The sequence below is a fragment of the Phacochoerus africanus genome, chromosome 8 (genome assembly GCF_016906955.1).
Source record: "Phacochoerus africanus isolate WHEZ1 chromosome 8, ROS_Pafr_v1, whole genome shotgun sequence".
Classification (NCBI taxonomy): Eukaryota; Metazoa; Chordata; class Mammalia; order Artiodactyla; family Suidae; genus Phacochoerus; species Phacochoerus africanus.
Genome location: NC_062551.1, coordinates 153,443,892 through 153,470,263, shown reverse-complemented (window position 1 = coordinate 153,470,263; position 26,372 = coordinate 153,443,892). Strand labels below are relative to the sequence as shown.

The window sequence follows — 26,372 nt, the reverse complement described above, 5'->3', positions numbered from 1 at the left end:
GTCTGTGACCTACACTGCAGCTCACAGGAACACAACGCTGCATCCTTAACACACTGAGCAAGGCCAGGGATTGAACCTGCGTCCTCATGGATACTACTCAGGTTCATTTCCGCCGAGCCACAACGGGATCTCCATTATTATTTTAAAGACTTCTCTAAAGCATATTTATTACTTCTCTCAAGATCCTCAGTTATCTGATGATGAAACAAAAACTCAGAATTTAGGACAGGCTTCAGATAAAAGTTGGGTAGAATTCATTATCCAGTTTAAGCAAATCATATATATTTGGAATTTCACTGGAAACAATTACAAAGAAAGGAAATGCCAAGAGAAATCCATGTGGCTACTGTGGCTTTGGAGAAAGGTGAAGGCTCCCTGGGTGGTATGCAGTCCCTGGGCTTAGGAGCACTAAGAAAATACTGACCGGAGTCAGCGCTCTTCAACACAAGTCAAGTACTAACCAAACACATACTGTCCCAGTCTTGTGCTGCCTTTTAGGATAAATAATTACTGCAGGCTATATCAAGTAAATTTCACTGCTGTTTCTTTCTGACATGTTTTTTCTTCAAATTAAGAGTATAAATGGAATATACTTATGATAGTCTCAAGAACCCCTGTCTGGCTGTCCCCACTACTCATAAAAGGCACAAAACATGCCCAAATTATCAACAAATCCTATCATCATTCCTTTCAGAACATATTCAAAATCTAACCAGTTCTCTCCTTCTGCTCTGCCTCCAGAATCTCTTATCTCAGGATTATTGCAAGACGCTTAAATAGTCTCCCTGAGTCCATTTCTGCTCCGCTACAGTCTACTCTCCACACAGGAGCCCCAGTGATCACTGCAAGATGCGTGAGTCAGATCAAGTCCCTCTTCTGCTCAAAACCCTCTCTCAGCTTCCCAAATCACTTGAAATAAAAGTCAAGTCTTTATGATTGTACAAAAGACCCTTCATGGTTCAACTCCCGCTCCATCTCAACCATGCTCCCCTCTCTTACTCCATTCAGTCTCAAAGTCCTCCTTGCTATTCTTTGAACACACTGAGCATACTCTCACTTCAAGTCCAGGGCATCTGTTGCTTCCTCAGCCTAAAAGACTCTTCTCCCAGATATCCACAAGACTTGCTCCCTGGCTTCATTCCAGATCCTGTTCAGTGTGGCCTTCCTTGACAAATCAACACAGACTAGCACAGCTGGCCAGCCCTCCCTACTGACTTTAGCCTGCTTTGTTTTCCCCCAACGTGGTTATCACTGCTTGACAGACTATATGTATGTTTGGTTTTGTTGTTTATTTGGCCATACCTGCATCATGCCTAAGTTCCAGGGCCAGGAATTGAACTCACCACAGCAGTGACCCAAGCTGCTGCAGTGACAAAGCTGGATCCTTAATACATGAGGCCACCAGGGAACTCCTGTATGGATCTTTGTTTTTGTTTATTATTTGCATTACCTAACTAGAATATTAGCTCCAAGAAAACAGAGACTGCTTTGTTCTTTGCTCACTCCCTAGCAACAGAATGCAGAATAGTAGATTAACAAATGAATATTAATAAGTTTTGACCATTTAAATGAATAAATGAATCTTACCCCAAACAAGAAGCAGGCTATTCCTCCCTCAAAATGTATACCTCAATATTTCTTATGTTTCATATGATAAATCATATTTCCTGTTATACTAAAAATCATTTTGTACTTATCTTAGTATCCTGAAAGTATCAAGACCATGTATTACTTCTTTTATATCTCCATATTTAACATCATTCCTTTCTTATAATACGTACTCAATGTTTATTAACCTGAATTTGAAGCCATATGTAAAGATACTTTTATAATATACTTTTATCTATTGTGTTATCCTTTAGCAAATAGCCCAAAACAAATTCTTAAATTGCTAAAGAATATCCTGCTTTTATAATCAACCAGAAAACTTATTGCAAGTAATATAGAAGAAAGCATGTACCCTGGCTTATAAATGTGGGACATTCATTTTGTACCTGTATGGAAACCACAGAAAACACTGTGAATTATGTTAAATCAAAGTATTTTTAGAAGATAGTGAATACTACTTGGGAGAAAGCTGCTTCAGCTTGATCCACTAACGAATTCTACAGAAAAAAAAAAAAAAAAAAAAAAGAGCCACACAGTACATGCTTTATTTTATCTTTTTAAAGAAATAACCAGAAAGCAAAGTAATCTGAAGGAGATTTTTTTTCTCCGAAGAAAGCAAATTCCAGAATCCCTACTAGAATTAATATCCAGTTGACCCCCAATTTTTGCACCATTCATTAACAGCATTAATGGGTATTTTTAGTGATATCACAAAAAAAAAAATATGATCAGTCTGTTGAAAAATATGCCTTGAGTTTTAGACTTTCACCAAATCATTTAAAATTTTAAAATATTACACTAGACACACCAATCTATTCCTCAAGACTTGTGGACTAGCAGGATTTACTTTTCAGTCAAATCCTTTGAAAACTGAGAGCAGTCAAAATAGTTGACAGGGTAGTGCTCTTGTTCTAAGCACAAGCAACAGTGTTCAAACTAAATGACAGTAAAAATAATGTCTTGCCTTATATAGCGTTAGCTCACCTGGGGTATGAGTGTATCCAAGTACTCAGCTCGATTGCCATGAGAAGGGTGTGTAGATAACCACTCTGGCAACTTGGCATGACCATAGAGGCTATCTGCAAATTCCATCTGCTGCCAAAACACTGAACTGGCTCTGACGTCCACGCAAGCCTAAAAGCACAAAGTACGCCTATTTATGAAAACATTATTTTAAATTTTCCTTTATGTCACTACATGTTTTTAAAATACTTTTTTACCATTTTAATACAAATGGAACATGCTCATGGCTTTTATTTTTAAAAAATTTTTAAAATATGGTATTATAAAACCCAAAAGAACCCTCCTTCCCTCCTCACCCTATACAGCATTCACAATAATCCCACTCCCAAAGATAACCCACTGTTTTCAAAATGATGGATATTAAGAACATGTATCAAGAGCAAAACTCTTCCATGCAAATTAAAACTTTTTGTTTTCATTAAAAGATTTTAAAATTTAATCTGTTATTAAACTATACTAAAGAGGAGTTCCCGTCGTGGCACAGTGGTTAATGAATCTGACTAGGAACCATGAGGTTGCGGGTTCGGTCCCTGCCCTTGCTCAGTGGGTTAAGGATCCGGCGTTGCCGTGAGCTGTGGTGTAGGTTGCAGACGCAGCTCGGATCCTGTGTTGCTGTGGCTCTGGCGTAGGCCGGTGGCTACAGCTCCGATTCAACCCCTAGCCTGGGAACCTCCATATGCCGCAGGAGCGGCCCAAGAAACAGCAGCAGCAACAACAACAACAACAACAACAACAACAAAAGACAAAAAAAAAAAAAACTATACTAAAGAAATTTTAGTCTTAATCCATACCACTAGAATAATTAGAAGACTTCAAATAAATATAAAGACAGTTATATTTTCAATGTGCACATCAATTTATCTACTTTTCCTTAATCAGTTTACTGAAGAACATATTTACGTCAGTTAAAATACCTTACAAAAGCATTAGTGTCTTTTTTAAAAAGGGGGTGTATAGTCTCTGTATATACATATGTACAATTTCATCATATACATACACTTATTTATGCAAAGAATATGTCTGGAAAGCTATTTAAGAAACAGTTTTCTGTTTCTTTTTGTTTCTTTTTTTTTTTTTTTTGCTTTTTTTAGGGCTGCACTGGCAGCACATGGAGGTTCCCAGGCTAGGGGTCCAACTGGAGCCACAGCTGCCGGCCTACACCACAGCCACAGCAACACTAGATCCAAGCCAAGTCTGCAACCTACACCACAGCTCATTCTGGATCCTTAACCCACTGAGCAAGGCCAGGGATCGAACCTGCAACCTCATGGTTCCTAGTCAGATTTGTTTCTGCTACACCATGATGGGAACTCCAAGAAACCATTAATAGTAGCTGCCTTAAGAGTATAACTGGGATGTTTAATGGTGGACTTTCACTTCTGAACTACATTTAAGCATGTTATTTTTATAGTAAACTATTTTCTAAGTCCTACATAAGGCGATTTAGTAAGTATTACTAAATGCCTGTTCAATTTTTTCACATTTCTTAACTTTTTCTATGAAATATGACTGGGAGAAAAGTGAATTTCCCAAATATTTTTACTCTTGATTAAAACAATTAAGGAAAAAAATTACACTGCATTGACTGAAACATGCTGTCAAAAGTCTTAATATGCTGTCGGCCTTAAAACAGTGCAACGACAACAGCTAAAAACGCAAATAAAGAACATCATATGCTACTCTAGGTAGTCAAGATCCACGCCACATCATTTTTCACAAACATTAGTATCATTTTCAAATACTGGAAAATGAAAAGAAAAATAATTTGAAATTCAAGTAAATTTAACTCAATGTTTAAAGCAATACAATTCTTTTTTATTGTGGTAAAATACACATAACAAATTTTACCATCTAACCATTTTTAAGTGTGTGTTTCAGTGGTACTGAACACACTCACATTGTGGTGCCATAACCATCACCTATACCTATAGCTCTTTTCATCTAGTAAAACTAAAACTCTATAACCATTAAACGATAATTATTCTTCCCTCACCACAGCTCCTGGCAACCACCATTACAATTTCTATCTTTACAACTTTGACTACCTCTAAGGACCTCAAATAAATGGAATCACATGGTTATTTGTCCTTTTGTGACTGACTTATCTTACTCTGCATAATATCCTCAAGGTTCATCCATGTTACAGCATATTACAGAATTTCCTTCTTTTTAGGGCTGTATATAACACATTTTTCTTATCCATCCATCAGTCAATGGACATTTGGGTTGCTTCTACATTAGCTATTGTGAATAATGTTGCTTGAATATGAGTGTACAAATATCTTTTCAAAACCTAGGCTTCAATTCTCTGGGGGATATATCCATGAGTGGAAATGCTGGATCATAGGTAATTTTATTTTTTAATTTTTTGAAAAACCACCATACAATTTACACAGTGGCCATGCCATTTTACATTTCCATCAGCGATGTACAAGAGTTCTGATTTTTTTATTGTTGCTATTGGTTTGTTGTTTGGGGTTTTTTGGTAGGTTTTTTTTTTGTTTGTTTGTTTTTGTTTTTGTTTTGTGGCTACAGTGTGCAACCACTTGATGTAGGACCTCAGTTCCCAGACTAGGGAATTAACCCAGGCCACAGTGATGAAAGCACCAAATCCTAAGCACCAGACCACCAGGGAACTCACAAGAGTTCTTCACATTTCCTTCACATCTTTGCCAGCACTTATTATTTCATGCTATTTTGATACTAGTAATCCTAATGAGTGTGAGGCTGGTATCTCACTGTAGTTTTGATTTTCATTTCCCTAATGATTAGCAATGTTAACCTCTTTTCATGTGCTTATCATTGGCCATTCACATTTCTTCTCTGGAGAAATGTTTATTCAAGTCTTTTGTCCACTTTTGAGTCAGGTTTTGTTGTTGTTGTTCAGTTTTAGAAGTTCCCTATATAATGAGATTATTTCCTTATCAGATATATGATTTGCAAATATTTCCTCCCATTCTGTGAGTAAACTCTTTGGATGGTGTCTTTTTTGTTTGTTTCTTAGTTAACACTTTATTGTGCTTATTGGTAAACAGATCAATAGACAGTCTCTTTTTACTGTTTTGTGAGCTTTTTGAGGGCAGGAACGACGTCTGATTCACCCACCGTAGCCTCTCAGAGTGTTCTGCTGAGTGGACCACAGAGTCTGGGATTGCAGTCAGTCTGACATCAATGTCCTGCTCATTACAAAAGAAAACTGGGCATCTCTAAGCCAGGAGACCACATGTACCACTGGAGAGATGAACAACAGAGACACAAGGAGTCCTCAGGGAACGGAGTGGAAGTCTCTGAGGCACCACATCCTCAGAATTGCATGTGGCACCAAAGTCACCCTCAGCCTCAGTGTCTGCCAACAGGATGGAGATGTGGATGGTGTCTTTTGAGGCAATTTTTTTTTTATTTTCATGAAGTCCAATTTGTCTAATTTTTCTTCTGTCAACTATACCTTTGGATCATATCTAAGAAACCATTACCAAAACCAATGTTGTAAAGCTCTGTCCTAAGTGTTTTCCTAAGAGTCTTATTGTTTTAGGTCTTTTATACCTAGGTCCTTAAATTTTAAGTTAACTTTTATATACAGTGTTATGTAAAGTTCCAACTTCATTCTTTTGTATGTGGATATCCTGTTTTTCCCAGCACTATTTCCTCGAAACACTGTCCTTTACCCATTTTCCACACTTGACAAAAAAACCGTTTGACCATATGCGTGAGGGTTTACTGTGGGCTTATCTATTCCATTGATCTTTGTCTTTTATGTCAATACTACACTTTTTGATTACTGCAAATCTGTAGTAAGTTTTGAAATCAGGAAGTGTGAGTCCTCTAGTTTTATTCTTTTTCAAGATTATTTTGTCTATTCAGGTCCCTTAAGATTGCATATGGATTTTTGAATGGGTTTTACTATTTCTGCAGAAAAAAAAAAAAGTCATTGGAATTTTGATAGTGATTACATTGAATCTGTAGATTGGTTTGGGTGCTGGCAGTTTATCAACATTAAGTTTTCCAATCCACGAACATAATATGTTCTTCCACTCGTTTTTGTATTCTTTAAATTGTTCCAGAAATTTTTTTGCAGTTTTCATTGTACAAGTCTTTTTCCTCCCCGGTTAATTTCCAAGTCTTTTATTCTTGTTGATGCTATTGTAAATGGAGTTATTTTGGTAATTTCCTTTTCAAATTGTTCACTGTTCATGTATAGAAATACAGCTGATTTTTGTGTGATTTCATATCCTGCTACTTTGTTAAATTTAAAATCGGTTTATTAGTTTAAACACCTTTTTTTGGCAGGGTCTTCAAGGGTTTTCTCCATATATGATCATTTCATCTGCAAAGAGAGATAATTCTACTCCTTCCTTTCCAATTTGGATGCCTTTTTCATGCTGTGGCTAGAATCTTCCAGTACTATGCTGAATAGAAGTGAAAGTGGGCATCCTTGCCTCGTTCCTGATCCTAAAGGAAAAGTTTTCAGCCTTTGCTGCTGTGGGTTTTTCATATGTGGTTTTTATTGTGGTGAAGTAATTTCTTTCTACCCTTATTTTGCTGAGTGTTCCTTATCATGAAAGGGTATTGAATTTTGTCAAATGCTTATCCTGTGTCAATTAAGATAATCAAATGGCTTTTCCCCTTCATTTTGTTGACATAAAAATTGATTAAAGTAATATGCTATATGTTGAACCATTCTTGCATTCCAGGGATAAATGCTACTTAGTTATGGTGTATAATCCTTTCAAAATGCTGCTGAATTCTATTTGCCAGTTTTCTGTTGAGAATTTTCACATCAATGTTCATAGGGGATATCAGTCATAGCTTTCTTTTCTTATACGGTATCTCTGTCTAGCTTTGGTATTAAAGTTGCACTGTATTCACAGAATGAGTTAGGAAGTGTTCCTGCTTCTTTAAATTTGTGGGAAGTTAGAAAAGGATTCTTTAAATCATTCACCAGTGACGCTGTCAGATCCAGGACTTTTCTCTGCTGGATGATATTTGATTACTGATTCAATCTAATTACTAATTATAGGTTTATCCAGGTTTTCTATTTCTTCATGATTTAGTCTTGGTAGGTTTTGCGTTTCTAGAAATTTGTCCGTTTCATCTAGGTTATCCAATTGTTTGGTATACAATTGTGTAGCACTCTCTTACAATCCTTTTTATTTCTGTATAATCAGTAGTAAGGGTCCCCACCTTCACTTCTGAGTTTAGTAATTTGAGTTGATTAGTCCAGCTAGCTCAAGGTCTGTTAATTTTATCTTTTCAAAGAACAAGTTTTTGGTTTTACTAATTTTTCCCTACTTAATAGAGAGTCTAAGCGATACGCTACTAAAGAACCAATGGATCATTGAATAAATAAAAAAAAAAAAAAAAAACAAGAGACAAATGAAAATGAAAACACAGCAATCCAAAACCTATCGGACACAGGAAAAGCTGTGGGAAGTTTATGGCAATAAAAGCTTATCTCAGGAAACAAGAAAAATCTCAAACTTAATCCTACACCTAAAGGAATTAGAGAAAGAACAACAAAACCCAAAGTCAGTAAAAACAAAGGAATCATAAAGATAGAGCAGAAATACGAGTTCCCGTCGTGGCACAGTGGTTAACAAATCCGACTAGGAACCATGAGGTTGCAGGTTCGATCCCTACCCTTTCTCAGTGGGTTAACGATCCGGTGTTGCCGTGAGCTGTGGTGTAGATTGCAGATGCGGCTCGGATCCTGCGTTGCTGTGGCTCTGGCGTAGGCCGGCGGCTACAGCTCCAATTAGACCCCTAGCCTGGGAACCTCCATATGCTGTGGGAGCGGCCCAAAAAATGACAAAAAGCCAAAAAAAAAAAAAGAGCAGAAATAAATGAAATAGAAACTAAAAAAAAAAAAGTAGAAAAGATCAATGAAACTAAAACTTTGTTCTTTGAAGAGATAAACGAAATTGATAAACCTTTAGTCAGACCCATTAAGAAAAAAAAAAGGGAGAGGGCCCAAATCAATAAAATCATAAATGAAAAAAAGAGAAGTTAAACTGACACCACAGAAATCAAAAGTATCACAAGAGACTATTAGGAAGATATATCAATATAATAGACAAACTCTTAGAAAGTTGCAATCTCTGAGGACTGAACCAAGAAGAAATAGAAAATATAAGCAGACCAATTACCAGTAACTAAACTGAATAATTTAAAAACTCCCAACAAACAAAAGTCTAGGACCAGATGGCTTCACAGGGGAATTCTACCAAACATAAAATTGACCTTCTAGTTAACACCTATCCTTCTGAAACTATCCCGAAAAACTGCAGAGGAAAGAACAAACTTTTGATATCATTCTATGAAGCCCGCCCCACCCCGACACCAAAACCAAAGATATCACTCAAAAAAGAAAATTACAGTCCAATATCACTGAACATAAATGCAAAAATCCTCAACAAATACTAGCAAACCAAATCCAATGAAATGTTAAAAAAAAATCATAAGCCATAATCAAGTGGGATTTATCCCAGGGATGAAAGGATATTTTTTTCTTTTTAATGTCCGCATCTGCGGCATAGGGGAGTTCCCAGACTGGGGGCTGAATCAGAGTTGCAGCTATGGCCTATGACACAGCCACAGTAACACCATATCTGAGCCACATCTGCAACCTACACCACAGCTTGTGGAATTCCCAGATCCTTAACCCACTGAACAAGCAAGGCCAGGGATAGAACCCCACAACGATGGGTCCTTAACCCACTGAGCCACAATGGGTACTCTAATCTTTTTTCTTTCTGTCACTCAGTCCTCAATAATTTCTCAGGAGCACACTGAACATTCTCCAGGATAGAACTCATGTTAGGTGACAAAACAACTATCTTGTCCAGCCACAATGAAATGCAACTTGAAATCAACAGCCTAAAGGAAAACTAAATATTCATAAATGTGTGCAAATGAAATAACACATTCCTTAGTACCAATGGGTAAAAGAGGGAATCAAAGGAAAAATATAAAATACCTTGAGCAAGATACTACAAAACAAAAAAATACAAAACAAAAATACTACATACTAAAACCTACAGCAAAAAGAGTATTAAGAGAGAAATTTATAGCAATAAACATTTACATTAAAAGAGATTTCAAGTAAGTAACCTAAATGTACCCCTTAAGGAGGTATAAAAAGGCCAAACTATGCCCAAAGTTCAGAGAAGTTAGAATAATGACTATAAGAGAAACAAACAAAATAGAGGATAGAAAAGCTTTAGGAAGAAAATCAAAGAACTAAGAGATGATTTTTTAAGATAAGCAAGATTGAAAAACCATTACCTAGACTAAGAAAAAAAAACAGTCAAATAAAATCACACATTGAAAAGGAGACATTACAATTGAAGCTATAGAAATAAAAAGGATCCTAGGAGACCACTATGAATAGTTATATGGCAACAAATTGGATAAATCAGAAGAAATGGATAAATCCTAGAAATTTTCAACCTACAGAAACTAAGTCATAAAGAAACAGAATATCTGAACAGATCCAAAACTACTAAGGAGATTAAATCAGTAATAAAAAAAAAAATCTTTCAACAAAGAAAATTCTAGACCAGGAGGTTTCATTAGTTAATTCTGTCAAACATTTAAAGAAGAATTAATGTGAATTCTTCTCAAATTCATCCAAAAAAAAATGATCAGGAGGTAACACTTCCAAATTCATTTCACAAGGTCAGCATTACCCTGATACCAAAGCCAGACAAAAACACTAAGAAAACTATAGACCAATATTCCTGACGAACATAGATGCAAAATCCCTCAACAAAATATAAGCAAGCCAAATTCAATAGCACATTAAATAAACAGCATATCATGACCACGTGGGCTCTATCCCTGGGATGCAAGGATAGTTCAACATACAAAGACCAATTAGTGTGATACACTTCACTAACAGAATGAGGGATAAAACTAACATGATCATTTCAGATAGAGCAAAAAAAATTTTTTTAATTCAACACACTTTAATGTAAAAAAACCAAACAAAACAACAAACTAGGAACAGAAGGAATTACTTTACCATAATAAAAGCTATACATGGAAAAAAAAAAAAAAAAAGAACAACAGTGAACACCATATTTAACAATGAAAAACTGAAAGCTTTTCCTCTAAGAACAAGACAGAGATGGAGTGCCCTTCATGGCTCAGTGGTTAAGAAACCTGACTAGGATCCATGAGGATGCAGGTTCATTCCCTGGCCTCATTCAGCGGGCTAAAGAGCCGGCCTTGCCATGAGCTGTGGTGTAGGTCGCAGACACAGCTCAGATCTGGTGTTGCTGTGATTGTGGTGTAGGCCTGCAGCTATGGCTCCAATTCAACCCCTAGCCTGGGAACTTCCACTATGCCGCAGGTGTGGCCCTAAAAAGCAAAAATAAAAAAGAACAAGACAAAGATGCTCACTCTTGACATTTCTATCCAACACAGTACTGGAAGTCCTAGCAAGTGCAATTATGGGCAGAAGGAGAAAAAAGGTCATACAAATCAGAAAGGAAGTAAAATTATCTCTGCAGATGACATAGTCTTATGTGTGGAAAACCCTAAATAGGAGTTCCCACTGTGGCTCGGCAAGTTAAGGACTCAGCATTGTCTCTGTGTGAATGTGGGTTTGATCCCTGGCATTGTTCAATGGGTTAAGGATCCAGCTGTGCCAGATTCAGCTTGGATCTGGTGGTGCCATGGCTATAGTGTATGCCTCAGCCAAACCTCCATATGTCACAAGTGCAGCTGTGGAAAAAAAAGAAAAAAGAAAACTCTAAATATGCTACAAAAGAAAACTGCCAGAATGAATTCACAAATGTTTCAGGATACAAAAGTAAACATACAAAAATCAGTTGTGTTTCTAAACACTAAAAACAAACTATCCAAAAAGGAAATTAAGAAAATAATTCTACTTATGATAGCATCAAAAATAATAAAATACTTAGGAATAAACTTCCAAGATTTGTATAATAAAAAGTACAAAATGCTGATAAAAGAAATTAAAGGAAATATAAATAAATGGAAAGACAGCCCATGTTCACGGACTGGAAGAATTAATACTGTTAAAATCCCCACTGTACCCAAAAGAATCTACAGAATATAATCACTATCAAAATCCCAAAGGCATTTTTAACAGAAATAGAAAAAAAATCTTAAAATTCATACACAACAGTCCCCAAATAACCAAACGAATCTTGAGAAAGAAAAACAAAGGTAGACTCATGAAACTTCCTAATTTCAAAATATAATACAAAACTACAGTAATTAAAACATAATGTTATTGGCATAAAGACAGACATATAGAACAACTGATCAGAATAGACGGCACAGATACAAATTCAAGCAAACACAGGCAAATGATATTCAACAAGGGTGCCATGAATATATAACGGGCTAAGGATAGTCACTTCAACGAATGGTGTTAGCAAAACTAGACATCCACATGCAAGAATGAAACTGAACCTTACTTTTATACCACAGACAAAAATCAACTCAAAATAAAAAACTTAAACATAAAACTTAAAACCATGAAAGTCCTACAAGAAAACATATGGGGAAAGTTTAATGACATTGGTCTTGGCCACAATTTCTTGGATCTGACATCAAAAGAACAGGCATCAAAGACAAAAAGAGACTTGTGGGACTACATCAAACTAAAAGACTTCCACATAGTAAAGGAAATACTTGACAGAGTAAAAGACAACCTACAGAATAGGAAAAATATCTGCAATCCCTATATTTGATAAGAGGTTAATATTCAAAAAATATAAGAAAATCCTACAACTTAACAGCAAAAATCAAACAGCCGATTAAAAATGGGCAAAAGACTGAATAAACATTTTTCTAAGACAATATAAAAATGGCCAACAGGTATATTAAAAAATGGCCAACAGCATTAATCATAGGATAATGCAAATCAAAACCACAAGAAGATGTCACCTCACATGTGTCAGGATACCTATTAATCTATTATCAAAAAAAAAAAAAAAAGTAACTGTTGGCAAGACAAGGATGTGGGAAAACTGGATCTCTAAAACTCCGTCAATGGAAATGTAAAACAGAAGAGCCACTGTAGAAAATACATGGAGGTTCCTCAAAGATTAAAAATACAACTATTACATATGGATATTTACCTTAAAGAATCTGAATCAGGAGCTTGAAGAGATATTATCACTGCTATGTTCCTGGCAACATTATTTACAACCATCAAGAAGTGGAGATAATGTGTGTTCATTAATTAAAAATGGATAATGAGGAGTTCCCGTCGTGGCGCAGTGGTTAACGAATCCGACTAGGAACCATGAGGTTGTAGGTTCGAGCCCTGCCCTTGCTCAGTGGGTTAACGATTCGGCGTTGCTGTGAGCTGTGGTGTAGGTTGCAGACGTGGCTCGGATCTCACGTTGCTGTGGCTCTGGCGTAGGCCAGTGGCTACAGCTTCCGATTCGACCCCTAGCCTGGGAACCTCCATATGCCGCGGGTGCAGCCCAAAGAAATAGCAAAAAAACAAAAAAAAAACAAAAAAAAACAAAAATGGATAATGAAATGTGGCATATGCACAAAATGGAATATTACTTAGTCTTTAAAAAGAAAGAAATACTGCCATACAAAACAACGTGGATAAACCTTGAGGACGTTCGTCATAAGTGTAATAAGCCAGTCACAGAACGACAAATACTTTACAATTTCACTTATATGGATGAAGTATTTAAAAGAGTCAAACTCATAGAGCAGAAGGCAGATGGTGCTTGCCAGGAGCTGAGGGTAGGGAGAAAGGGAAAATTGCTACTCAATAGGCATAAATTTTCAATTACACAAGGTAAATAAATTCTGAAGATCTGCTGTAAACATCATGCCTATGGTTAACAGTACTGCATTATACAAGTAAAAGTTTGTTAGGAGGGCAGATATCATGTTTAATGTTCCTACCGACAATAAGAAAAAGAAGTGATACCAAAATTTTAAAAATAAATATTTAGGCTATCACAAGCATAACTCACTTGCCTCAATAAAAATTACGACAAAGTAAGGAATTTGTGTTTATCAAGTGTCTGGAAGTACATCAAGAGGGAAGGATGGTCACCTTCTAGACATTTCCTCTTTTAAATAGATCTAGTAATGGCCTCAGCTGTCCAAGGGAAACATAAGAAAATACGTTTTTTTGAAATACTTGGGTCCTGGAATACTGTTTGAGATATTATGTTGAGGTAATGGGAAGACCATGGGTTTTAAAACCAGGGAGACTGGGTTCAACATATCAGTTATTTATTGTATTTAATTAATAATCACTTACATGACATTATGTACCAAGTATTAACTCATTCATACATCACAACAACCTCATGAGGTATATACTATTATTATGCTCATTTTACAGATCAGGTGAAGAAACCAAGGCCCACAGGTCAAGAAATTTGCTTAAGGTAATAGAGCCAGTAAGCAACAGAGCTACAATTTACACCAAAGGGGACCAATTCCAGAGTCTGTAATCCTGGGCCAATAATTTAGTCTCCAGGAGTCTCAAATTTAAATGTAAATGAAATTAAAGCAGTGGATCACTGGGCTTAAATGTGAGAACTCTTACACGGTAGCCAGCCCATAATCTAGAACATGGTAGACATGATTTTTACTCTTCCTTTCTCCTGGTGAGCAACCAGAGGCCTATGAGTATTGCAGGAGCCTCAGTCTGGTCGTAAGTGATGATGTCATGAATTTACAACTAAATAAGGATCTAGTTTATTCAGCCTATAATATCAATATGCAGGAATCTGCATTGAGACATATTAATTGATGAAGAATTTGCTACTATTCAATTGGAAACTAAGCTGTATATGATATTCGTAAGCGTACAGCAGTATAAGAGCTGTTCTTGTAATTTGAACTTTTCCCAACGTCAAAACAATGTTAGAGAAAAATATGGAATGAGGTCTATACCTAGTAGACCCTACCTGTAGCCAAAATTATCATTAGAAGTACAAAGATGAAAAGTGTCTCTGAATTTTGCTATTTCCATTCACCTAGACTATCCAACCAAACTCCCACCAGCCATCACCTTATCCAAGAAGTAAATTCTGACACTAGCAGCTCCAAATTTTTCTTTGGCATGGTATTAACACCCTACACTTGTTCCAGTCATTCTGGCATTCTCTCCTGTATTCCACAAAGATGTGTGGTAGATAAAAATAGGTAATACTACAAAGGACTGTGGCAGAGGGTAACTGGACACCTACAGGTAGAAGAACACACTGAGGCTATTTTCAAATGAGATTTTACAATTTTTTAGTTCTGTGAAAAATGTCATTGGTCATTTATAGGCTTGCACTGAATCCGTAGATTGTCTTAGGCAGTAGAGTTATTTCGACAATATTGACTCTTCCAATCCAAGAACATGGTATATCTATCCATCTGTTTGTGTTTTATTTGATTTCCTTCATCAGTGTCTTACAGTTTTCAGAGTATAGGTCTTTTGCCTCCTTAAGTATTTTACTCTCTTTTATGTGATGTAAATGGAATTGTTTCCTTAATTTCTTTTTCTGATCTTTCATTCTTAGTGTGTAGGAATGCAGAGATTTCTATGTACTAATTTCATATCCTGCAACATTACTGAATTCATTCATGAGCTCTAAGAGTTTTCTGGTAACATCTTTAGGATTTTCTGTGTATTGTATCATGTCATCTGAAAACAGTAACAATTTTATTTCTTGTCCCTTTAGATTCCTTTTATGTCTTCTTTTTTTCTCTGACTGCCATAGCTAGGATTTCCAAAACCGTGTTGAATAAAATGGTGAGAGTGTCTTGTCCTTGTTTTGTTCCTGATCTTAGCAGAAATGCTTCCAGCTTTTCACCACTGAGAATGATGTTAGCTGTGGATTTGTCATATAAGGGCCTTATGTGGAGGTAGGTTCTCTCTATGCCCACTTTCTGGAGAGTTTTTTTTTTTTATCATAAATGGATGTTGAATTTTGTAAAAAGTTTCTTCTGCATCTATTGAGATTATCATATAGCTTTTATTCTCTAGTTTGTTAATGTAGTGTATAATTGATGTATCATTATATTCAATTGGCTGATATTTTGTTGAGGATTTTTGCATCTATGATCATCAGTGCTACTGGCCTATAATTTTCTTTTTTTGTGGTGTCTTTGTCTGGTATTAGAGTGATGGTGGCTTCATATAATGAGCTTGAGAGTCTATGGAAACACAAAATACCCTGAACAGCAATCTTGAGGGAAAAAAAAGAAAAAAAAAAGAACTGAAGGAATCAGCCTCCTGACTTCACTACAAAGCTACAATCATCAAAGCAGTATGATACCAACATAAAAACAGAAATACAGATCAGTGGAACAGCATAAAAAGGCCAAAAATAAATCTACACACCTATGGTCAATTAATCTACAACAAAGGAGACAAGAATACACAATGCAGAAAAGACAGTTTCTTCAAAAAGTGGTGCTGAAAAAACTGGGCAGCTACATGTAAAAGAATGATATTGAACACTCTCTAACACCATACACAAAAATAAACTCAAAATGAATTAAAGACCTAAACATAAGACTGGATAATATAAAACTCTTAGAGGAAAACATAGGCAAAAAACATGACACAAATTGTAGCAATATATTTTCTGACCTACCTCCTAGAGTAATGAAAATAAAAACAAAAATAAACCAGTGGGACTTAATTAAACCTAAAAGCGCTTTCACAGCAAAGGAAACTATAAACAAAACAAAAAGACACCCCGTAGACTGGTAGAAAATATTTGCAAATGAAGTGATCAACAAGGGATTACTGTCAAAATATAAAAATAGCTCATATAGCTTTATACTAAAAAAAAAAAAATTAAAAAAATTGTCAGAAGATCTAAACAAACATTTCTCCAAAGAAGACAGATGGCCAAAAAGCACATGAAATGATGCTCAATATCACTAATTATTAGAGAAATACAAATCAAAACTGTAATGAGATATCACCTCACACCAGGCGGAATGTCCATCATCACAAAATCTACATATAATAAATGCTGGAGAGGTGTGGAGAAAAGGGAACCCTCCCACAGTGTTGGTGGGAATGTAAGATGGAGAACAGTATGAAGGTTCCTTAAAAAACTTAATATAGAACTACCACATGATCTAGCAATCCCACTCTTGGGCCTCTATCTAGAGAACACCAAAATTCAAAAAGATGCATGCACCCCAATGTCCACTGAATCACTGTTTACAATAGCCAAAGCATGGAAGCAACTTAAATGTCCATCAATAGACAAATGGATAAAGAAGAAATGGTACATATATACAATGGAATATTACTCAGCCACAAAAAAGAATGAAATAATGCCATTTGCAGCAACATGGATGGACATAGAAATTATCATACTAAGTTAAATAAGTCAGACAGAGAAAGACAAATACCATATGAGATAACTAATATGTGGAATGTAATTTAAAAACTATATAAAAGAACTTACAAAACAGAAACAGACTCAAAGATTTAGAAACCAAACTTATAGCTACCAAAGGGGTAACATTAGGAGGGAGGGATAAATTAAGAGGCTGGGATTAATATTTTCACACTACTATATATAAAATAGGTAAGTTAATAAGGACCTACTTTATAGAACAGGGAAATCTACTCAATATTCTATAATAACTTATAAAAGACTCTGAAAAGGAATAGATATATGTGTATGTATAACTGATTCATTTTGCTATACACCTGAAACTAACACAACATTGTAAATCAACTCCAATAAAAATTTTACATGTATATTTATACATGTATGATAGGTCGCTATGCTGTACAGAAGAAACATGACACAATACTGTACATCAACTAGACTCTAATAAAAAGTTAATTTAAAAACCTCAAAATAAAATGAGATTTAAACAAACTAAAGCAGATATAAAAATGGTCCTCTTAGGGGCGATACTGCAGAAGGTCAAACTTGTTTCTACCAGATTAAAGTATTATAGAAAGTTTTACTTTAGAAATGAATGTAAAAATCATCATCCTGGGAGTGAAAAATCTTACTATCTGGGAGCCCTTTGACAAGTTACTTGTTTTCTCTATCCCTCAGTTCCATCAGTAAAATGAGGATAATAACATACCTATACTTCACAGGTTTGCTATAAAGATGAAAAGAGTTAGCATGTTTTAAACACTCAGAACATGTGCAGCACACGATGAATCATTAACTATTACTGTTGTTGTCAAAACCATCCTCAGTGTCATTAGCACCACTGTTATCGCTGTCATCACCATCAACCAGGAAACTGGTCTACCTCAGTCTCTCACCTTTACAGGCTCATTTTCCCAATTCCACTGGTGGCATCACTTCTTAAAGCTCACTTTACCCTCTAACACACTTCTTGTCTAAACAACAATTTTTCAGGCAATAATTAAAAACTGCTCTTTTCCAACTAAATGTGATAGTTTCTTGGGATGATTTCAGTTAAACCATTCTCACTATGTGCCCATCCCTCTAACTGAAAAAGGATAAAACTTTGACGTATCAAAACTATTTTATTTTATGTACCCTGAAAAGCGGAGAAATGAGGCATCTTCCACTATTTTATAATTCACTTCATATTTTAAAGTTTTCTGCATTTCTGATTGTCAGCATGTCAGTTCATCAACATAATTTTAATAAATTGTCATTTATATATATTTCTCTCTCCTAAAGTTTTATCATAAGACTTAATAGTAGTGCTAAAATTATAGAAACTAAAAAAGATTAAATGAATACAGAGAAGCATTCTCATTTCTCTAGGTAAAACATTCAGGTTCAAATGAGATATAATTCATTATGCAAGTTTACTTCATAACACACCTATTAAATGAGATGTTCTCATTTATTTTTTAAATGATTTTTATTTTTTCCATTAGAGTTGGTTTACAGTATTGTCATTTTAATGATTTTTATTTTTTCCATTATAGTTGGAGATGTTCTCATTTATTACTTTTTCTTTCTTAAATGAATCACTAAAAAAGAACCTAAGATATTAGCCCAAATAGGACATAAAGATAGTTTACTGTGACAAAGGCTTAGATTACTAACCTGGAAAATTCTGAGACTTGAATTCTAGCCTTGGTTCTTGCTACTAACTAGGTGTATGTTATCCAACAAATCACTGGACCTCGTTGGACCCTGACTTCCTAATCTGTAAAATGAGAAAGTGTATTAGGTTATCTCTAATTTTCCTCTCTTCTCCAAAAGCCTGTGATTCTATATTATTTTACAGAGAGTTTAGAATTTTGAATTTTCTCTCATTTCTGCAATGAAAAGTAGATTTCACTTATTACCTGCTTCCCTCACTAGATGGTGCTATCCGCATAGTTATTCAGGCTACTTGGAGAAACCAGCCAGCTCTCTCTCTCAAGAGGGGTACTTAGAAGTACTTGGGATGGACAATTCCTCCCTCTGGAAGGTGCTCCAGGCACTATAGGATATTTAACATCCCCGCGCTGCCCACCACGCCCACTAAACACCAGTAATCCCCACCTCCCCAGTCGCTGTGACAATCAAAACCAATCCTATACAGTGTCCTACTAAGGAGCCGTTCCCCAGCTCAGGATCACTAAAAGAAAATTAAGTTCTTTTTCATATTTAAGAAAGAGATACTCAAAAATAAAAATGTATCATTTAGTTGTTTGTGAAATTAAATAAACAAAGGTAGTTTCTGGAAATGACTGTCAGGTCAATTATCTTTTACAGTGACAAATGAATACACACACCACAGTATCAAATACCTCCCGGGACATCTTTTGTCAGCTGTAACTGGACAGCTAGTTGTTTCTCTGTGCTTAGGACATCTCAGTCCTACTAGTTTTCATACTATAGCTGTCATTCTTCTGATTACCCATACAATGATACACATCTCATAAATGAAAAATTAAAACTCTAAGCATGTAAATATACAAAATAAACTCACTCACAGCCAACAGTAGAATGGACACAGCAAGGGCTCTAGCGAAGGCAAACTGCCTATTTTGAAACAAGCCTCATGAACTTGATTTTAATGAATTTTCCATATTCCGTTTAGCCCTTGGCCTTAAAAGCTCATAAATCCAATGGTACAGCACATGACCAATAGATCCATCTCTCAGGAATAGTTCTTATTAGCCAAGTTCACAAGACTGACATAAAATCAGAATGCCAGCTTACTGAGTTACAGCAGGAACTCTAAGTGCCCAAACTACAGGGGCACAGGGCATTTGTGTCCTCAGGTCAGCATGTTCTCTCCCTCATAGGCATGGGACAAAGGAAGTCAGGCTGTAATCAGAAGGCAGTCTAGGAAGGACAGAATTAGGAATAAGAGAACTTACGTTATGTGGTATGAACACTGAATGACAAGAAGTCAGAGGAGTCTGATGCATCAATGTCCAAAAAGAAGACATAAGCCACAAACAAGTATCAAGTTCAGGATACTGAAATTAACCTTTGAAGTAGGTACTATCATTATTCCTATTTTCCAGAATAGAAAATAGACTTGGAGAAGTTAAGGGATTTACCTACAAGTCACGTCGAGGAGATAAGGTTCAAACAACAGATCTGACCCTGGAGTCCAAGATCTCAACCACTGTGCGAGACAAGGTATGAAATCCTCAAAATTGCTAATGAGAAGTCTCTGCCTACCTTTCAGTTTTACTTCCCAGCACTGGTGCTCCTGAACTCTACCTACATTTTAGCTATACAGAATTTTCAACTACTGGACTAGACCATCACTTCTCTTGCCTTTGAACATGCCCTTCACCATGGTGAAAACATTCCACTCGACATCTTCACCAGGCTGTGTAAGTACTCTGTATCCCTGCATTCTAGTAAATGGTATACACAAACTAAATATATGTTGATCTAATAAATTAAAACCAACACAAGTCAGAGAAGAGCTGTGTACATCAGTTTAAGAGAGTGACACCTGGGCCTCAAATATCTGTCTTCTAATTGCTTCTGTTAACAAATACGAAAAAGAAATATGAGAGTTACCATCATGGCTCAGTGGTAATGAACCCAACTAGTATCCATGAGGACAAGCACTTGATCCCTGGCCTCACCCAGTGTGTGAAGTATCCAGTGTTGCTGTGAGCTGTGGTGTATGTCACAGATGTGGTTCAGATCCTGTGTTGCTGTGGCTTTGGTGTAGACTGGCAGCTGTAGCTCTGATTTGACCCCTAGCCTGGGAACTTACATATGCCACAGGGGCAGCACCACCACCTCCCAAAAAAGGACAAAGAAATATGTCAATCAGACATAGGGGATTAGTGAAGAACCTGAAGCATCTGGTAGCAAATGCTGGCCAATGTCTATCCAAGTCTTAACTTGAGGAAGTGAGCATCCTAGCTCACTGGACCTGACTCTTATTTGTGGCAGGGTGGAGAATGGGATGCAGGTGAGTATGGAGTCAATGGAAGCTATAATGCAGTTGGTGCAGAAGTCCATGTGAAAGATTCTGTCAGTGAAAATGGAAACATAATGAGGTATATTTTAGAGAAAACTACTAGGACTTGGTGAAAGATTACACATAAATGATAAAGAAAAGGGAAGTACTAAGGAGGACTCCAGACTTTTTCCAAAAGCAACTGAATAGAAGTTGGCATAATTTTGGGAAAAGGAAGACTAAAGAGAAATAGGTGTGAGGAGAAATTAAGGATTTAACATTGAATAAATCAGGTTTGAGATACTTGTGAAACAGAAAGAGGAAATTACAAGCAGATATTTGAAAATAAATGATTGAAAGATTCATATTTTGGGGGACTTTCACTGTATTAACACTCTGGGAGATAGATCCCTATTATTGTTCACGTCACACTGATGAGGAAAACCGAAGTACAGAAAGGATAAACGGCTTGCCCGAAATCACAGAGCTAGTACTCTCTCTGGCAAAGCAGACTCTCAAACTTAGACAATTTGGTTCCAGAGCTCACTCACTATCAATATACTATATTGCTTCTCTGGCAGCTGACTAACAACCTCATGCTATGGGGACTCCAGAAAAGTTCAGCATCTGGTACCCAGGAAAGAAGGGCTGAGGTGTAAGACTCAAATAGAGAGCTGAGTAAAATTTTCCACAATGTATGGGAAAACTCACAACCTCCCTCTCCCCTCTCAACCCTTAGACAATTTACAAGAGTCTCCTGCAAAGACACGTGAATAGCTGCAGAGAAAAGATATATTCATATATGTGTATATATATTCCATGTGGAGGTTCTCAAAGAAAGAGCTAGCTCGGTGCCCTACAATCTTACAGTGAAGTCCACCATCCCAACCTATGTATACACCACTTCTGGAAAGTTTCTTAAGGCCTTCTTATAAAATGTGGATGGAAAATCATGAATCACAAATTTGGGGATTTATACTTCTATCCATGAGAGTAACGAGTAGTATATCTGTCTTCCCAACACGAATAACTATAAAACAAAACAGAATCTAAAAGGCATTTTCAGGTACTGGACAACAGGCAGGACAAGTCTCTGACCCCTTAAAGAAGAGAAACACATGCGTGATCTCTGGATTTTCCCAAGTTCTCTGCCTGAGGGCAGTTTCCTGACCACAACACAGGGAGTCAGAACCCAAGCAGAGCATGGTGAGCTTGAGCTAAGGTGTTAGAAGACAGGAGTCTAAGCCTCCAGGGATGGCTGGAATTTATGGGGCAAGATATAAGAAAGAAGCTGGTCCCAAAAATTGGAGTAGAGTTTACTTAAATATTTTTTACACTGGATTTCATCAAAATTAAAAATCTTTGCTCTGCCAAAAAAAAAAAAAAAAAAAATCCCTGTTAAGAAAAAGACAAGCCACTGATAAAGAAAAGCTATTCTGAAATCATATATCCAATAAATGACTTTATATAAAGAACGCTCTAAAGTCAAAAGAAAACAAACTACATCTTTTCTAACAAGAAATCAATAATGTCTAAACCTAATGAGTTAAGAAATTACAAAATAAACTTATTGTATAGAAATATAGAGATAAATAGCTGAAAGAAGTTAAGGTGATTTTCACTCTGGGATATAAGGCAGGGGACAGAGAGGGCTCTTATTTCCCACATAGAGTTTGTAACACTAAATGACTTTCTATGCTATAATGAAATGTGCGACTACACACACAAATAAGTATGTACACATTTTTTTTAAAGGGGAGTACAGCTCATAGTAGCAAATGCTACTAAGAGAAAGAACAAGACAGAGGTGGCAAAGTAACATGGGATATGACACCATACAGGTAGACAAGCTGACCCTGAGAAATGTTAATTGTGGTAGAGGGATAGCAAACTGGAGCATGATTCTGAAATCAAACACGCAAGTGTGAATCTTGGCTTTACCATCTGTATCTGAGAATGAGAAAGAAACTTAACCTATCCGGGCTTCAGTTCCTTTTTACACAGAGGTAAAAATAACAACTGCTTCATGGAGTAACTATACAGAGTGAGACAGACAATGCACATAAAATACTAAGCACAGTATTGGAATATAATTAGTATTATATGGCAGATAATAGGGGCATTATCTAAAAAGGTGATACAGAATAAATGGTAGTATAAATATAATATCTGAGGTTTTCAGACTGTTTTTCCCTTTAGCAGAAAAGAAATACCTGTATTCAGAGATGGCATTTTTATATTCTAGTGCTCCATAACAAAGATATTACCTGTATCACTATGAATTCATGACTTAACATCTGTGGCAAAATCATTTTCTCCTTTGAACTAAATAAACCCTAATATCACAACTGGCAAAAGGTCACCTAGTTCACAACACAACATTTAGTGTACTTTTGAAAACAAAATCATTATTTATCCAGATAGGCTCTTCAAAATAAATATGGCCTGTATATTATAAATAATAAAAGGAATATCAATATTTCTGTAATAACTTATCTAATTTCATTCCTCTTTTTTAATAAAACAGAAAATTTAACTTACCAAATCACCCCAAAAAACAAAACTGTAATTTGATTACTCAAAGCAGTAATTGCAAATCTGCCTGGATATCAGAATCACTGGGCAGCTCCTAAACATATTCAGATTTCAACCTTCATCATCTAGCTACTGATTCAGAATTTCCAAGGGGGGAACCTAGAATATGTATTTTTAAATTCTACCCAGCAAAGCATAATAAAAAACAATCTGCAAAAGAAGAAATAAAACAGCCAGTGAAAATGAAACATTATGCTCAACTTTACTATTAAGCAGGAAAAATTCAAGTTTTAAAAGCAATGAGATTCTATTTTTTTGTTGGTCAAATTAACAAAAATTAAAGAGACTGAAAATGGTGCTGATATGGGTACTGAAAAAAAGGCATTCTGATTTATCACTATTAAGATTTGCTGTTAACAGTTTGGAATAATTGAGAGTACCTTTTAAAATTGAAATTAAAATGCCAGCAATCCCACCCTATAGCTATGAAAGTTTAAGGACCATAAGGATATGTGTATAAGGTTGCCAATTTCAGAACTATTAGCAATAAAAACAAGCCAAAAAAAAAAAAAAAACCTGGAAATAACCCAAAAGCTCATTAAGAAGTACATAATTGAATGAGTTGTCCATATTATAGAATATTAGGTAGTTATTAAAAAGACTAAATTAGGGACTTCTAACAGGGCTGGAATCAGTAGCTTATTACAGTAGACCAGTGATCCTGTCAAAAATGATTAGCAAATCTGGATAAAGCATAAATAATATTTGTTCAAAGGTACTGGAGAGTTACCAAGTCAGTCAAGACTAGAAAAGCCAAAATCCCAAAAAGAAGGAAAGCTCACTGAGGTGAATCTGATTATCCGTTTTGCTCTTTCTTCCAGCAAATCTACTAAATTTTAAGCAGTTAAGAGCAAGAGTCTGAGAATACAAACACAAATAGCAAGAAATCCAAGCAGAAGGAGGTGACTAAGTAGAGCTTTTGACTATTTATAAGGGCTAGAGAGCCAAACCTTAGAAGTTAAGCTTGACAAGGCAGTCACATCATAAAGAGACAACACTTGATGCCAGTTCACTAAAGTATCTATTGATTCTTAAGCTTCACTGTGCACCTTTTTTTTTTTTCTTTTTGGCTACGCCCACAGCATGGGAAAATTCCCCGGCGTGGGATGGAACTGAGGCCACATCATCGACCTGAGCCACAGCAGTGACAATGCCAGGTCCTTAATTCACCAAACCACTCAAGAACTCCAAGAGGGCACTATTTTAAACAAAAAGTAGATGAAAAACTGAGTAAAGATTTCTACAATCTTATGGCACCAGGAAAATAAAAACTGAAGCTCAGAAACCATGACACAGAAGCAATTTATATAATCCAAGCCTTCATTAGGATTATCTAGATAGTAATACCTTATGAACAAAGATGAAGTAGGGGTAAACTGAAACTTAGAAGGACTCAGCTCTGGCTCTGACTGACTGACATGATCTATTCTGTTCCAGCTGTCCTCTAGACTACAAGGAGAATCCCCTATGATGGAAGAAATTACCACTCAGAGTCAACAGTACTGTTTATTCAAAATGTCCAGCATTCAATCAAAAATATGCAAGCATTAATTTCCAAAATATACAAACAACTTATACAACTCAATGTCGAAAAAACAAGCAGAAGACCTAAACAGATGTTTCTCCCAAGAAGATATGCAGACAACAAGCACATAAAAAAGATGCTCAATATCACTAATCATTAGAGAAATGCGAATCAAAACTATAGTGAGGTACTACCTTACACCAGTCACAATGGCCAATATAAAAAACAAATCTATAAATAATAAATGCTGAAGATGGTATGGAAAAAAGAAAACCCTCATACATTGTTGGTGAGACTATAATTTGGTGCAGCCACTATGGAGAATGGTATAGACAGTCCTTAAAAAAACTGAAAACAGAGTTACCAAATACTCCTGCAATCTGACTCCTGGGCATATATCCAAATAAAACTAATTCAAAAAGACACATGCACACAGCACTATTTTCAATAGCCAAGACATGGAAGCAATCTAAATGTCCATAAACAGATAAATGGATAAAGAAGATGTGGTACATACATACAATGGAATACTACACAGTCATAAAAAAGAATGAAATAATGCCATTTGCAACAACATAGATGGTCCTAGAGACTATCATACCAAGTGAAGTTGACAGAGGAAGATAAACATCATATGATAATATTTATATGTGGAACCTTAAAAAATGATACAAATGAACTTGTTTACAAAACAGACATAGACTCAGAGACATAGGAAATGATCGTTAGCAAGGGGAAAGTGGAAAGAGGGATAAATTAAGGATTTGGGATTAAGAGATGCATATTACTATATATAAAATAAACAAAAAGTCCTACTGTATAGTATAGGGAACTATATTCAATATCTTATAATAACCTATAATGGGAAAGAATCTGAAAAAGAATATGTGTGTGTGTGCACATGTATGTGTGTGTATATATTCAATAAATATACTTCAATAAAAAAGATCTAATATAAAGTTCTAACTAAAAAATAAGCAAGCAGACCAAGAATAAGACCAAAAGCAAAAACACAACAAAAATAGACTCAGATAATAAAAACAACCAACATGAATGTTTTAAAAAACATTGTGATTAACTCGTTCAGGAAAAGATAAAGAAAATTATGAAAAAATGGAGAATTTCACAAATAATTGAACTTTATAAAGAAGAATGAGGAGTTCCCCTTGTGGCTTAGCAGTAATAAACCCAACCAGTATTCATGAGGAGGTGGGTTCAACACCTGGCCTTGCTCAGTGGGTTAAGGATCCAGCATTGCCATAAGCTGTGGTGT

The 26,372-nt window shown here is 35.8% G+C and overlaps 1 protein-coding gene across 3 annotated transcripts in view; it reads right to left on the bottom strand.

Moving 5' to 3' along the window:
* Window positions 1-26,372, bottom strand: part of OMA1 (OMA1 zinc metallopeptidase) — a 69,253-nt gene that overhangs the window by 15,355 nt on the left and 27,526 nt on the right. For all 3 annotated transcript variants that reach the window (XM_047788896.1, XM_047788897.1, XM_047788895.1), the window contains exon 8: window positions 2,593-2,742. In XM_047788896.1, the coding sequence (XP_047644852.1) occupies window positions 2,593-2,742 (150 nt within the window). The remainder of the gene's footprint in view (window positions 1-2,592; window positions 2,743-26,372) is intronic.